The 16,011-nt window shown below is 34.5% G+C and overlaps 1 protein-coding gene across 3 annotated transcripts; it reads right to left on the reverse strand.

Moving 5' to 3' along the window:
* Positions 1-581: 581 nt before the first annotated feature.
* LOC102748532 (NKG2-F type II integral membrane protein-like) lies at positions 582-15,455 on the reverse strand. 3 transcript variants are annotated; one of them, XM_031026781.2, is made up of 7 exons: positions 15,200-15,454; positions 14,720-14,797; positions 14,169-14,222; positions 13,288-13,430; positions 3,607-3,713; positions 3,278-3,378; positions 582-1,451 (listed from the first exon to the last, which is right to left on the reverse strand). In XM_031026781.2, coding segments are annotated over exons 1-7 (672 nt in total). In that variant the 5' UTR covers positions 15,387-15,454; the 3' UTR covers positions 582-1,449. The 3 variants fall into 3 exon arrangements, with proteins under 3 accessions (XP_030882641.1, XP_030882640.1, XP_030882642.1); XM_031026780.2 differs by having other exon boundaries at positions 582-3,378; XM_031026782.2 differs by lacking the exon at positions 14,169-14,222 and having other exon boundaries at positions 582-3,378; positions 15,200-15,455.
* Positions 15,456-16,011: the final 556 nt, after the last annotated feature.

Consider the following 16,011-nt stretch of genomic DNA (forward strand, 5'->3'; position numbering starts at 1 on the left):
TTTCAACAACATGGATGGAATTAGAGGGCGTTATGCTAAGCAAAATAAGTCAATCAGAGAAAGACAATTATCATATGATCTCACTCACATGTGGAATTTAAGAAACAAAACAGAAGATCATAGGGGAAGGGGGGGAATAAAACAAGATAAAATCAGAGAGGGAGACAAATTAGAATACTCTTAAGCATAGGAAACAAACTGAGTGAGGGTGGGGAGATGGGGCAACTGGGTGATGTACATTAAGGAGGGCATGTGATATAAGGGCACTGGGTATTACATAAGACTGATGAATCACTGACCTCTACCTCTGAAACTAATAATACACAATATGTTAATTGAATTTAAATAATTTTAAAAAAAGAAAAAAGAAAACTAATGACATAAAAAAAGAATGACAGAGGAACCCAAAAGAAATTAATAAAAGCAGCTAAATATTGAAAAAAATTTAAAAAATGAAATGCTAATATCTTTGATGTATATGATAAGTGGTTAAGTCAGATGATATTTCTGATGCCCAGTAAAACTAATATATTGTAACAATAGAGATTGGATGGGTGAAAGGAAGAAGACAGTTTTAGAGCTTCAGTTTTCTTGGAAATCAGTCTTTATTGAATAAATTTGAAAAAAATATGAAGATATCACATATAGCAAGAACATCATGTGATTAGGCTGTATTTTAAGGATCTTCAGGCATTATATTTTTGATTTCTTACATCAGCCCTATGAGGTGGTTATAGTTATGGTCATCACGTCACAGGTGATGAAAACGAAGCATCAAGTTCTTAAGTCAAAATGTCTAATCTAGTGAATACTTGTCTGCCAAGAGGTACTGTTCAAATAATCTTCAAGTAACTATGTGAGTAAGATAATATATCTATCATATTTTCCAGGGCAGGAAACTGACCCAGAGCAGTCATGTAACTGACTCACAAGCCTAGAGTCTGCATTTAGAAATTACATTGAAGAGGCCTGATTTCACTGCTGATGTCCTTAAACTTTACCCTGTACTACTTATTCCCATTTGTAAATTGATCAAGGATCCTGGTGCAAGCATCTATATGATGCATGCCAAGCCTCGATCAACTAAAATCCAGCCAAAGCACAAACTGGTTAATGAGAAATAAATGCTTATTTTTCAATGTGAATACAATCTTGGGTTATTTGTAGCACAACTTTAGCAATTAGTTACAGCTACCATTTACATATTATATGAGTTTGATTTTGAATATTCATATAATTTCTCTACCAGAGTGTAAGGAATCAGTACAGAGAATATAAAGAATACGTGTAGGGGTGCCTCGGTGGCTCAATTGGTTAAGCTTCTGCTTCAGCTCAGGGCATGATCCCAGAGTCCTGGGATCCAGCCCTGCATCCAGCTCTCTGCTCAGCTGAGAGCTTTCTTCTCCCTTTCCCTCCGCCTGCCGCTCCCTCTGCTTGTGCTCTCTCTCTCTCTGCAATAAAAATAAATTAAAAATCTTAAGAAAAAAAAAGGATATGTGTAAAAAAGAATATGTCTATATCAAAGAGATAAATGTATATGAAATATGAATTTATTTTGCAAGTAATAATTAAGTTCAATCTCTCTCCCTCTTGTAATTGAACTAGGGTAGAAATATCTGAATCAATATCAAATTACTAAATTTGTCATGAGTTCTGGCAATAACTAGCTGTTTGACTCACACAATATCTTTATACTTTTATTCTTGTTTTTTTCATTATTTAACATTTTATTTTTTGCATCAAAGTATTTTCTAGACTGGGTAAGGGTGACAGAAGTGGGGACTTGGGGAATTTAATAAAACAAGATGTCTTCTAAAATATCTGAAATCCAGGTAAGGAAAACAACACACAAGAAAAAGTAGTGAAGGACACTGGTTATTAATGATTGGGAAAAACAATCTCTACCATAAAATGAACCTAATTTTGATAGTGCTATAAGAAAAGTGATTCAGGAGATAGCTGTTTATTCCATTCTCTGAGGATGTGGGACAGATGTGAATAACTCTTATACAGCAACTCTGTGGTTGTTGCATGATAACCCTAAGTGCTTGTTAACAATTGAGTACTCTCAGCTCTAAATCTACTCATCCCTCTGTGCCCTGTTCTCAGATAATGGAGCTAGATCCTATAAACTTCTCTTCCTTGTCAGCTCACATGAGGTTGAGTTTTGTTGGTAAAAGGCAACGGAGAAACACTGCAACAAAAAAAGCTCTTTTTCCTGGTTTCATGGTGTTTTCAGGCTGTTTGGCAGCTCTGGCTTGGTTGCCACCTGCAGGCATCCAGGAAGTCCTATGTATTCAGCCTCTAGCAAGTTTTTGTTGCCAGTAGCAGTCAAAGTTTCCTGCCCTTGCTCTATGCCTCCCAACAGTCTGGCAGTTTCCTCCTGCTTGCCAGTCACAGCCTGAGATCCAACCTCACCAAGTTCATGTGTAGATGATGGAATTGCTGTGTCCCAGGCCAATCCCATAAGCATGTCTACCATGAAACTGTATGTAGCCACATTGTCTTCAATGACATCTAAATCCCATCTTCAGAGAGTAGACGTGGCTGCCCAGTGATTCCTCCTTTGTGTACTCTCCTTCAACCCTAAGAAACTCTTTATGATTTTTAATTTTAGTAGCATTTCTTCTTAGTAGGCTTTCCCTTACAAATAGATAATAATTGTTTACATGAATCTTCCCCTAGTTTCTGTCTTCAGACCGGTTTTCATTCTGATTGATAACCACACCACCCTGGGTTGTTCAACTCTTATTTGCAGCCCTTTAAGGGCTAGGACAAATCAATTCATTTGGAAAGATGAGTGGATTGATTACCTTATTGAAGACTTTACAATGACAGTGCTTGATATTATGATGTGCAATTTATCGATAATTTAAATAGCAAATGCTAAAGAAATGCATAATATGTACCTGGGCATATATATTTTACATATAAATAAAGATTGAAAAAAAAAGTTCTACAACACCAAAGGTGAAACCTCAGGTACAATTTGGACTTGGCATGATTCTGATGCATCACTGTGGATTCATCCTTGGTAACAAATGAAGCATTCTAGTGAATGATGCTGATAACGGGAGAGGCCATGCACGTGTGCATACAGGGATAATATAGGACAGCTCTGTACCTTCCTCTTAATTTAGTTGTAAACCTAAAATTGCTCTAAAAATTGTATTTGAAAATATTCTGAGAAAATAATTCTATGGCTTTTGAAGAAATGAGATATATGTTCTTTATAGATGGCGAGATAGCTTAGGTAACTAAAATGCCTAGTGCTTACAAACATATTTTTTTAGATCTAAGCAGGGTTCAAAAGAAGTTTTGTTTGAGTCAAAGTTGAAAAATGGACAATCCTTGTCACTCTCTGAAGAAACTGACGACCTGAAATACAGAGAATTATATCTCATTACTCTTAAAAATATAAATCACAACATTTTGAAGAACAATTTATTTAGACTAATAGCTGTACATCTAAATCTGAATATTTCCCATATTTTTCTATAGAAACACTTTAACACATGTGTTATAGAATTGTTCACATACTGCACTTATTCTTTGTAAGATTAGTCCTCTTAAGGCATAAAATACAAAAGTTGTCAAGAAACTTACATTTTAGGTAAGAAGGTCAAGTCTTTTGGCCACAAAGATGAATTAATACTGATGTTCTGGGAAACTGCACTAATCCATGAAGAACGAATGAGGTGGCTGAACAAACACTATGAGAAAACAAATTCTTTTTAGAAGTCAAATAAGAGCTCTTATTTGAATTTGTAGTAACAAACACAGTTAATTCTTTCTTACTTTATAGAATCTTTCAAATTTTAATATAATATTACACACTGGACATGTTATAAAAATATCTTAGTGGAAGTAAGTGAGGAGGACACCCTGAGAAAGGTAACAATTTCAGGGTTTTGATAATTTATCAAAGGTTAATAATATTTTGTGAAATATCTATTTTTTGAAAAAATTCCTAGAGATTCTTTTTTTTTAAATTTATTTATTTGAGAGAGAGAGAATGAGAGACAGAGCATGAGAGGGAGGAGCAGACTCCCCGCTGAGCAGGGAGCCCGATGCGGGACTCGATCCCTGGACTCCAGGATCATGACCTGAGCCGAAAGCAGTGGCTTAACCAACTGAGCCACCCAGGCGCCCCCTGGAGATTCAAGTAAGAAGAAAACATATCTGTAGTCTTCTTGCCCAGCACAGCTCCCATGCCTCTCTATCTGCCCCTCGGAGCTCAAGGATCCAGAGACTTGTGGTTCTATAATTTGGAGAAGCTGCAAAAGCAATGGTGCTGGTGCCACAGGGGAGACTTGATTAGCATCGGGGAAGGGGGTGAAATAGCTTATTGACTTTTCAGTGCAGCATGATGATTTTGCATGGTAATGAATGAGGAAAACCCATGTGTGTCTGGAGCAGTTGACAGCCCCGCTTGCCTGGATCTGGGAGCCTGGGTGGAGTTGTTTTCCATCAGACTCGGGGCTGTGACCCAAGAGACCCTAGATCTTGAATGGTGTGACTTCCCACGGACCCTGCTCTAGCCTCTGGAGCCAGGACTGCAGATGCTGCCTCTCCAGAATCCTGTTGCGGACTTCTCCAGCCTTTGGGAGCTAGTCAGTGAGGCCCCAAATGACCCAGGGCTCAAACGCAGGTAAGGGAAGTCTCCTGGCCTGGTCTGGCCCAAGGGGATAGGCTACATGGTCATTAGGAATATTTCTCCTGCACTTTTTCTCAGGTATCAATAAAATTGTTTTCATTCCAGAAAAAAAAAGTTGGAGGTAGCAATTTTCCTGTCAAGCACTGTGACCCTCTTAAATATAATAGGAAAAATACTGTTAGTGAAAGTACAACAGAAGAGTTGACATGAACTCCCTATACACTCTTGGCTGATGGAAAAAAATATATACACATGGAGAAGAGACCAAGATGAACCCAGTAGAAAGTAAAAGCAGAAGGAGACTTGAGAACTGATATTCAAGTTGTGAGCACTCCTCTCTCTCTCTCTCTCTCTCTCTCACACACACACACACACACACACACACACATCACATGGCAGAGTGTGGAAGCCCTACTGACTTGCAGTTCTGGAACACAGTCTTTTAAAAAAAACTTGCAAGTAACATCTAAGCTACAAAATCACAAGGGCAATCCCTAAGAAAGTAGGCTAAAAGAATAAGAATTTGGAAATAATGAACAAAAATATTAGCAGGCAGATTATAGGGTAGAAGATCCAGCAGTAAAGTGTACGCAACTTATACAAAATATAAATCTAAGAATATGAAATAGAATGCATGTTTACTAAATTGCATTATCAAAAGTATCTACCTAAAAGATTAAAAAAAAAACATGAAAAGAAATGGCAAATATCTTCTACACTAAGGGAATGTATGGGTCAATATAAACTTCTACTGGGATAAGATATTATATTTACTAGAAAAAAGTATTTTAAGTACTGTTTATAAATATATGGAAATTAGAAAGAAAACAGTTCAGATAATTAAATTAACATATGATGGCAGCAATATAGCAAATAGGAAATATCAATAGAGAAATAAAAGTATATGAATAAACCACAGAGAAATTCTTAGTTTATCATTGTATACCTAAATGAAACTCACTAAATGGGCTCTCCAGAGAATTTGAGATACAGTAGAAAAAATTGATGAAATTGAGGAAAGAATAACAGAATTTATTCATCTCATAAAATGAGAAAGAAAAAAAAAAGAAAAATTAACAGAGTTCAGAAACCTTCAAAACAGTATCAGGAAAACCAGCATAGTTCTGGGGCGCCTGGGTGGCTCAGTCGTTAAGCGTCTGCCTTTGGCTCAGGTCATGATCCCAGGGTGCTGGGATCAAGCCCCACATTGGGCTCCCTGCTCGGCGGGAAGCCTGCTTCTCTCTCTCCCACTCCCCCTGCTTGTGTTCCCTCTCTCGCTGTGTCTCTCTCTGTCAAATAAATAAATAAAATCTTTAAAAAAACCCAAAACATCATAGTTCTAAATACAATTTGAGAAGGAGAAGATAAGCAGGGGGGAGGAAAGCAAAAAAACAATCATAAGTCACAATGAATGAACAACTTCTTAAATATCATTTAAAAATATTTATGGACCACAGAGACTCAGCAAACTAATAATAGAATTAACACATAGAAATCCACAACTCAATACATAATGAAATGACTGAAGAACACATGCAAACACAGACAAAGAAATACTCCTGAGGGAACAAGGTGGATCATGAGAGACTCAAGTCAGTGTGAAAATTATGGAATGGGTGATATAGCTTCCACCTGGCATTGAGCCCCACATAGGGCTCTCTGCTCAGCGGGGAGTTGCTTGTCCCTCTGCCCCCGCTCCCCCTGCTCATGTTCTCTCTCTCTACAGAGAGAGAGAGCCCAGAGCTTCTTGTTCCTTTGTCTTATCAGTGTTATCCCCCTCCAGTTGGAACCAGTGTCCCCCATGGAAACAATAACTTAAAAATATGTCCTGGGATGCCTGTGTGGCTCAGTTGGTTAAGCGTCTGCCTTTGGCTCAGGTCGTGATCCCAAGGTTCTGGGATCGAGCCCTGCATCGGGCTTTCTTCTCAGAGGGGAGCCTGCTTGTCCTTCTGTCCCCACTCCCCCGCTCATGCTCTCTCTCTCTAATAAATAAATAAAATCTTTAAAAAAAGGAGAAAAGTGGGACCGCATTAAACTAAAGAGCTTGTGCGCAGCAAAGGAAAGAACAAAATGTTTTGAAGGACAATGTACAGAACAGAAGAAATATTGTAAACTATATATCTGATAGGGGACCAATATCTAAAATATATAAATAGCTCAACCAATGCAATAAAAACAAAGAAAATAATCCAATTTCAAAAATGGGCACAGGGCTGAGTAACATTTTTCTGAAGACATAAAAATGGCCAATAAGTATAAGAAAGGTATTCAAAATCACTAATCATCTGGGAAATGCAAATCAAAGCCACAATAAAATGTCACCTCACACCTATTAGAATTGTTTTTTCCAAAAACATAAGCGAATATTGGTGAGGATCTGAAGGAAAGGAAATCCTTTGGAGGAAATGTAAATTGGTGCTGCCACAATGGAAAATAGTACAGCTCTTTTTCAAGCAATTACAAATAAAAATACCATTATATTCAGTAATGTCACTCCTACATATATATTTAAATACTGAAATCATTATCTCAAAGGTATACTGCACACCCATGCTCATTGCAACATTATTCACAATGGCCTAATTATTGAAGGAACCTAAGTATCTGCCAACAGATAAGAAGGTGTTTTATACACACACACACACACACACACACACACACACACGCACAATGAAATATTATTCAGTCATGAAAAAGGAGATCTTGTCATTTGTGACAAATGGATGGACCTTGAAGGCATTATGTAAGTGACAAAAATTAGACAGGTATAGACCAATACTGTATGGTCTCACTTACATGTAGAATCTGAAACACTGAACTTGTAAAAACAAAAAGTATAAGGCTATTTACCAAGTTCTGGAAGGAATGGGAATTGGGGAGATGTTTAAGAATACAAAGTTACAACTAGTACATAATAGGTTCTGGGAGTTTAATGTACAATATAGGATTATAATCAGCATTACTGTATTATAAACTTCAAAGTTGCTAAGACTAAATCTTAGCTGTTCTCAATACGCACAAAAGTGATAAATAAGTAACATGAGAAAGATATTATCTAAGATTATCATAGTAATCAATCAGTAATACATAAATGTATCAAATGAACACATGGCATGCCTTAAATTTACACACTGTTATGTCAATTACATCTCAGTAAAAACAAACAAAAGATTTTTGTTATACCCACTTACTACAAGGAAATAGCTTAAGAATACAGCTAAGACACCAAAGAGGAATTAAAATGGAATACTAAAATAATATGTTTAATACAAAAGATGTCAGGTAAGGTGGAAGAAGAAAACAAGACATAAACATAGAATGAATAGCAAAATGGGAGACCTAAATCCAACTATCCCAATAATGACATTCATGTTAATTAAGTAAATATCCCAATCAAAAGATAGAAATTGTCATACTGAATTAAAAAAAAATAAGATCCATCATTATGCTTTCCATAATACACACATTTTAGATTCAAAGGCACAAAGAGGTGAAAGTAAAAGGATAACAAAAGATCTACCCTACAAACAGTAACCCCATAAGTAAGCACAAATGGCTATTCTAATATGAGACAAAGTAGCTGTTAAAGCAAGAAATATTATTAGAAATTAAAAGAAACATTGCAACACGTTAAGGCTGTCAATATGAGATGAAGATAAAATAATTATAAACATACAGTATTCACCTAACAACAGAACCCTCAAACACATGAAATAGAAACTGACAGATTTGGAAGGATAAATAAACAATTCAATGCATGTATTGGAGATTTAAAAGCTCTTCCTTAAGCAGTGAGAGAATAGCAGGTCACAAAATCCAGAGGCTTATGGAAGACTGTAAAAGCACTAGGAACCAGCCTGACATACCTGACATACATAGAAATTATTCTTCTAGGTCATAAATAGGGATCAAACATTTAAAGGATGGGAATTTTCAAAGTATATTCTCTGAAGACAAAGGAATAAATTAGAAGCAACAATAGAAAGAAATGTGGGAAATTTCCAAACATGTGGAAAAGTGATAAACTTCTGAAAAATTTACAGTTCAAAAATGAAATCTGTGAAAATACCTTGTACTGGATGATACTAAACTGAGAATATATCAGACTTTTAGGGTGGAACTAAATGGGTGTTATACGCAAACAATGAGTCATGGAACTCTACATCAAAAACTAATGATGTAATGTATGGTGATGAACATAACATAATAAAATAAAAATAAATAAATAAATAAAAATAAAGTAGTGTTTAGAGACAGTTCATAGTTTTGTCACTTACACTCAAAAGGAAGAATGTTATAAAATGCATGATCTGAGTATCTTCCCTCTCAAGAAGCTGTACAGAGAAGAGCCAATTAAAGTTAGAGAAGAAAGAAATGATAAACATATACTTAGCTGAAAGTTGATTGTGAAGTATGTACAGTAGAATAACTCATGGTAGCTCCAAATGGATCAATACCCAATATCCAAGAGCATTAGCAATAACATGGATGAATACACTGCAGTAGAATCAGACAACAGAACAGCAAGGAGTAGGGACAATTTACAAATTCAACTATATGGATGAAACACACGTTCAGTTTCCCCTGAAAATGCCAAAAATAAAATATGCATACTGTATGATTCTATTTATGTAATTGTTTATAAATGGAGGTGAGAACATGAAAGGGGCATTTTGCAGAGCTGGTAATATTCATTTTCTCATTCATATGATGGTGACACTTGAAAATTCAGCCAGCTGTTGGCATGTATTGCATGTGCAACCATCTGTATGGACATTATACCCCAATAAAATTACTATAATAGAATATTATGAAAATATGCAAATATCTTTAAAACTAGACATAAAATTGAAAAAAACCCTACCAAATACAACTTGTGAAAACCAAAGCAAAAAGAAATAAAAATATCAGAAGTGTCTTAACTTCTACTATAACTTAATCTGTAATTCAGATAGCTTTTCATACTCAGTTACAGAATATTTAGATCCTTATGAGTAAAGAAAAATGAAATACCAGGTAAAAACCAAAAAGAAACCCTTTCTACCTTATAAGGTAGAAAAAAGCATCTAACAAAATATGTTTTGTGTACATTTTCTTGGAATAATAAAAAAAGGAAATTACATGTCAGTGGCAATCATAAACTGATTCTCACAATATATAAAAATAATGGACTATGACATAAGTGGATTTACTGAAGCAATACCACGTTGGATTTACATGTGAAATTACATAAACTTAATCTGTCACATTAGCAGAGTAAAGAAGGTCAAATGATGTGATTTCTCTGATGCAGAAGGCAACTGATAAAACTAATTTTCATTCTTAATTTAAAAAAAATTAAACTGATAGAAATAAAAAGTAAACATCCATGCAAAGATCTAGAATAGATATGATAACTCTGAAAAAGAACTAATACAAATGCACTGTTTGCAAAAGGATTTTTAAAGTATAGATTGACATAAAAATACATACAAGATTAAAGAAACTGAGGAGAAAGAGCAAAGTTAATACCTACACATATATGGAATGCAGATTTCAACAAAGATGCAAAGTCATTCTGTGGAGAAAGTATAGTCTTACAACAAGTGTTGTGGAAACAATTCAGTATCAAATGAAATTAATAATATATACCTTATACTATGTACAAAAATGCTAAACATTGACCAACCATAAGTATAAATAATAAACTTTCAAGAAGATGTGTTAGAAAAAACACCTGACCTAAAGTCGTGCAGTGATTTCTTAGAAAGAACAACAAAACATGACCCATAAAAGAACAAATTGATGAAGTGTAGTTCATTAAGATAATGTCTGCTCTTTGAAGAGAAGAAAAAGACAAGTCATAGACTTGAGAGGAAATATTTACAAATCATACATCTAATAAAATAGTTGTTGCCAGGATACATAAAGAATTCTCAAAATACAATAGCAAAAAGTAAAAATATTACCAAAATATTTCAAGATAATTTCACCAAAAAGCATATATTGATGGCAAATACAAGTACAGGGAAAGATGCTTAACACTATTAGTCTTAGGAACATTCATATTAAAACCACTACATATCAGAATTCCTGATCCAGCAAGATAGAGAGGATATACTGTTCCCTATTCCTTCCACCAAATACAGCTAAAATACCTGGACATTATATACAAAACAACATAAGATTCAAACAGGTGATGAGAAAACTGACAGAATTGGGCACCCCAGCTCCAAGGAATGACATGGCGGTGAATGCCCTGGAATTTATCTTTTATCACATAGCTCAGACTGGTGAGCAAACCACAGACACCAATGAGTACAGACAAAAGTCCCCCCAATTTTTTTTCTCTCCAGTCAAAATAATGGAAAAAATGCATGCTAGAAAGACCAAAAAAATGTAGAAGCTAAGTGTATTATTTCAAAAATCATTGACTACCTAGCAAAAATATCACTCAGGAAAGCAGGGGAAATCAAGACAGTCTGTGATAAAGGAAAACTAAGAAAATGTGTCACCACCAGATGCACTCTGAAAAAACTGCTAAAGGGAAATATCTAAACAGAAATTAAATGATAACAGAAGGAATCTTGGATCATCAGGAGGAAGGAGACAACCAAAGAAAGGATAAAACTATCATTAGGTCTAATGAATTTGCTTCACCTCTTGTATTGTCTAAATTTTTGATATTTGAAGCAAAATCATCAGTTGAAACAAAATTATAACATCCATGTGATTCTCAGTATAAGTAGAAAACATTTAAGACAATTCTAGTAGAAATGAGACACAGTAAAGGGACATCAAGGAAGGTAAGGCTCTACATTTTAGTCAAAGTGCTGTGGGTTGTGACAGACTGTGTAGACTGATATATGTGTATATAATTATTTATACAGAGATATCTCATATCTATATTATTTACATAAAGCAGATTAGAACACATACGGCCATATATCTAACTTTAAATGTATAAAGTTATGTATGAAGAAAAGATCTACTTTGTTGTAAATTATGCTCCATCAATTAGGTCATGATGTAGAAAAGTGTAACCTTCATTTTTATCTCCCAGGCTTAAAAACACAGCGTCACAAAAAATAAATTCCATGTGGATCATAAACCCTAACTAAAGGTTAAAAAATAAATAAACAACAAAAAAAAGATAAATCCAGGAAAGTAATATAGGAAATTATATTCATGAATTTTGAGTAACTTCTGAAATAGGTCCAAAATAATCACTAACACCCAAAATGATAAATTGGACCATGATAATATTAAAATTTGGATCATTAAAAGACTCCAATAGGGGAGTAAAAATGCAAGATACAGCTTTCCATCTCATAAACCCAAAAAAGTGCTTGTATTTAAAACACGACGAGGACTTTTAAGAAGACAAAAGAAAACACCATTAGGAGAAATGAGCAAAAGACACACTTGAACTCTTTTTATTCTCGCCAAAGAGAATATCCTAATGACTCACAGTCCAGAAAAATGATACTGTTATATAATCACCAGAACTTAATTGTATTCAATTTTATGAGACTACAGAGTTTTGGATCAAGGGACTATTTGTACAATGTGTATTTACACAATACTCTAGATAAATGTAGGGATAATTTAATATATTGAAAAGACACACATATCTATGACCATGCAGTTTCATACTAATGCTTAGAAGAAAATGTATTATAATTATATGTAAATACAATTATAATGTTATATTTATACATTATTTTATTATGAAAAATGCAATATTTACATTCTAGAAATATACCATTTACAATGTAGTTATGTATAATAAATTATTATAAATACAATATGTGGAAAAAGACATAGAAAAGGCCTTTCATTACATAATTATTCATAATATCCACACACCAAAATGGAACTAAATTTCTGAGAACAGATTTTAAATGTCATATTCATATAAGACAGCAGCAGTGAAAATTCACAAAATATAGACAAATGTGATAATACAGTTGGATTACAAATATGAGAGCCAAAGGAGACACACATAAAAATGCATACTGCACGATTCCATCAATATAAAGCCCAAAAATAATCGAAGATATTTCACATTATTAAAATTGGCAGGGCTAGAAGAGACTCTAAACTTATCGTTCATGATCTGATTTGTAATTGTGTGCTTCTATTTTGTGATGATTGTGCACATTCATATATTTAGTTTTCTTGATGTGTTAAAAAAAAGTAAGGTTATTTCAGGTAAAAGAGCATTTATTGAAGTATGGTTTTCTTTGAAAAGCAAGAACTGGAAATTATAAAATATACATTAAAAGTATAAAAATATAGGGCGCCTGGGTGGCTCAGTTGGTTAAGCTACTGCTTTTGGCTCAGGTCATGATCCTGGAGTCCCTGGATCGAGTCCCGCATCGGGCTCCCTGCTTGGCAGGGAGCCTGCTTCTCCCTCTGACCCTCCCCCCTCTCATGTGCTCTATCTCTCTCATTCTCTCTGTCTCAAATAAATAAATAAAATCTTTAAAAAAAAAAGTATAAAAATATAAATATCATAGAGTCAAACAATAGAATAGTAACAGACTTTAAAATAAACAAGAAATATGTACAAATATATGGATGAACTCTACAAGTATAATATTAAATGATAAGCTTTTAATAAAATCTGGAAACATTTGAAATCTCACCGTTTCCTCTTCATCATCCCGGTGGAACAGTTTAGAGCTGTGAGAAGCACAGGACGACCAGCTCTCATTCCATGATTTTCTTTCAGTGCTAATGTAATAGCAATTGTTGGAATATGTAATCCACTCTTTTGGACAATGACATGCTGGAGAAAGATTATGAGATATTATCCAAAAGGCTTTGAATATTAAAACTTGCAAATTTACAACTTGCATATGTATACACAAATGTGTATACAACACATCAATTTACCTTCACAAGCTGGGAAAAATAAAACAAAACACACGCACACTCCTAGAAGAGTCAGCCTTTCCCCCCCTAATTTATGTGCCCATATGAAGCAAACATACAAAAATGTCCATCTCTACATGTGCTCTGAGTCATTGAACAAGACCACTTTTTTGGAATTGCATAAGGATTTATCACTTATTGTGTTATAGCATGAGGAAATTTGAGGCCATTGGTAACAATGACTAGGTGACTTTTTTATTTTATTTTAAGATTTATTTATTTATATGAGAGATAGCATGAACAGGAGGGGCAGAGGGAAAGGGAGAGAGAATCTCAAGCATACTCCATGCTGAGCATGGAGTTGACATGGGGCTCAATCCCAGGACCCTGAGATCACAACCTGAGCCAAAACCAAGAGTTAGACACTTAACTGACTGAGCCATATAGGCACCCCGGGTATGGTGATTTTAAATGAATATTTCCTCATACTGCTGCATAAAAAGTAATACTCTCCTATATTCATTATTTCTGAAAATTTATTATGCAATTTCTAATTCATTTTCCCCAAAAGCATCTATTATCATCCTTGTCTAGCTTAAGATAGAGATAAAATATAAATTATCCTAATATCATTTTGAAAATGATGTTCTACCTTTCTGGGTCTTTGTTTCCGAGGACGCTTTGTTCTGCACTGGTCCTTCAGGAACTAAAAAAATTAAGGCAATTCTCATAAAACTTAATAAAACTTAATATTACACTAAATAAATCACTATGATTTGAGTTTCTTAGTTTGAAGTTTGGTGTATGGTTAAGAATGAGAAAACTCTGTAATAAAATAGATTTTACCCATAAAAATTGAATAAATAATGAACATGTGGGCAAAGATAATTCAAAAGTTTAAAGAACCGATCTCACAGTCTTTTACAATATTTGGTTTAACCCATCTCAATAATTAATTTGCATATCTCAATTACGTCTCTCCTATAGCTTGCATTTGAGTTATGAAATCCGAATATATGTGTAATACTCTCTATAATTATTCTGTTATGTCTACTTTTGACAAATTCAGAATAACCATTCCACACTTAGAGCAACATGCATTAAAATGAGATAATACAACTCCATTATACTGTGCAACATTTCAAGGCACTGATGATCATTAAAGTGAAACGTTCCCTTGTAGTCATTCAAACACTTACTTACAGAGAATAACAGCTATTGTGACCACAGTGGACATCAAGACAAGGCAGATGATTCCCAGGATCCCAGCAATGAGCTTCCCTGGACATGAAGGTACATAGTAGGAAGAGAAATGAAAATTCTGAGAAAGCATGGATGGAAATAATCATTTAGGAAATTTACATACAAAAGACCCAACAACGCACAAGGAATCGCATACAAAAATTTGGACCCCAAACCTGTAACTACCATTGTAATCTTCTCTCAGAATATACCATTACATTTGCAGTAAATATATTACCCCCATGAGATTGGGTAAAGACCACGGATTATAAGACTTAAATAAGGTTTGTCCTCAGATTTCAATTACAATACCATGTTCCAGCTCCAAGCTCTGATCCTCACAAATGAAAAATATGGGAGATCATTCCCTACTCATTCCCTACACCCCTGCACCCCAACTGCACATCCTAGAACAGTTAGACTATGTGTGTATTGTTTTACCTTTCCACGGGTAATTTTTGCCATTGCCTTGAAGATCCTGAGAAGCATTTTGAAGATTTAATTCTGCGTAGGTTATTTCCTGCTCAGTTACTGAAATGGAACTTTTAGTGCCCTTAGCTTTCATTTGATGTCTTTTTGAGCCCTTAACCTGATTGAGTTCTGCATAGGTAACTTCTTGGTTATTCATCTCTGCAGCTGAGTAGTGTCAGGCACAATGCTGAATGGGACCGCACTGAAGGACTTGATGAATAGTGTATGTAATGACAAGATTGCTAGGACAGTCACACTGGGTGGAGTGTGTGGTGAGTGATAGTACTCATTTGCAGTTGGACAATGTAAAATCTGGTACTAGTTACCTTAGAGCTTTAAAGAAGGGTTTCATGATAGAATAAGTGGTTTTTACAATGATATTCTATATTTGACACAATAGTATTGATTGGAAAAATGTAAAGCAATAAATTAGTGAAGAAGAAAAGAATTCATGAATAATATTGTCCTTATTAATGTAAGGTCAGATTCCACAGAAACATGTCAACATTATTAGAATAACTGGGTTAATATTAAAATGCTGTGTTAGAAAATGCTGCACCAATTTTTTTGACAAGTTTTAAATGCATTATTGGTTTAAAAAATTGAGTCCCCTAGATTAGGGAATACTAGTTTTTGAACACCTAGGAAATTCCTGTAGTAAGTGACTTTTTTGGGGGATTTAGATTTTTTACTAAAAGGTCATGTAGTGCAATCAAGTGGTCTTTATTTTGAATAATTGTGGAGCTCTGAGAAATCATTAAATTTTAAAAAAAATATTTTAT

Source organism: Leptonychotes weddellii, chromosome 5 (assembly GCF_054177405.1).
Source record: "Leptonychotes weddellii isolate Sample4059 chromosome 5, ASM5417740v2, whole genome shotgun sequence".
In the NCBI taxonomy this organism is placed as follows: domain Eukaryota; kingdom Metazoa; phylum Chordata; class Mammalia; order Carnivora; family Phocidae; genus Leptonychotes; species Leptonychotes weddellii.

Coding starts and splice junctions, on each gene's coding strand:
- LOC102748532 (XM_031026780.2), bottom strand. CDS start 15,386: ATGAATAACCAAGAAGTTACCTATGCAGAACTCAATCAGGTTAAGGGC. Junction 3,714..13,287: donor GGGATGATGAAGAGGAAACG/GTGAGATTTCAA, acceptor GTTTTCTCATAG/TGTTTGTTCAGCCACCTCAT. Junction 3,379..3,606: donor TTGACCTTCTTACCTAAAAT/GTAAGTTTCTTG, acceptor TCTGTATTTCAG/GTCGTCAGTTTCTTCAGAGA.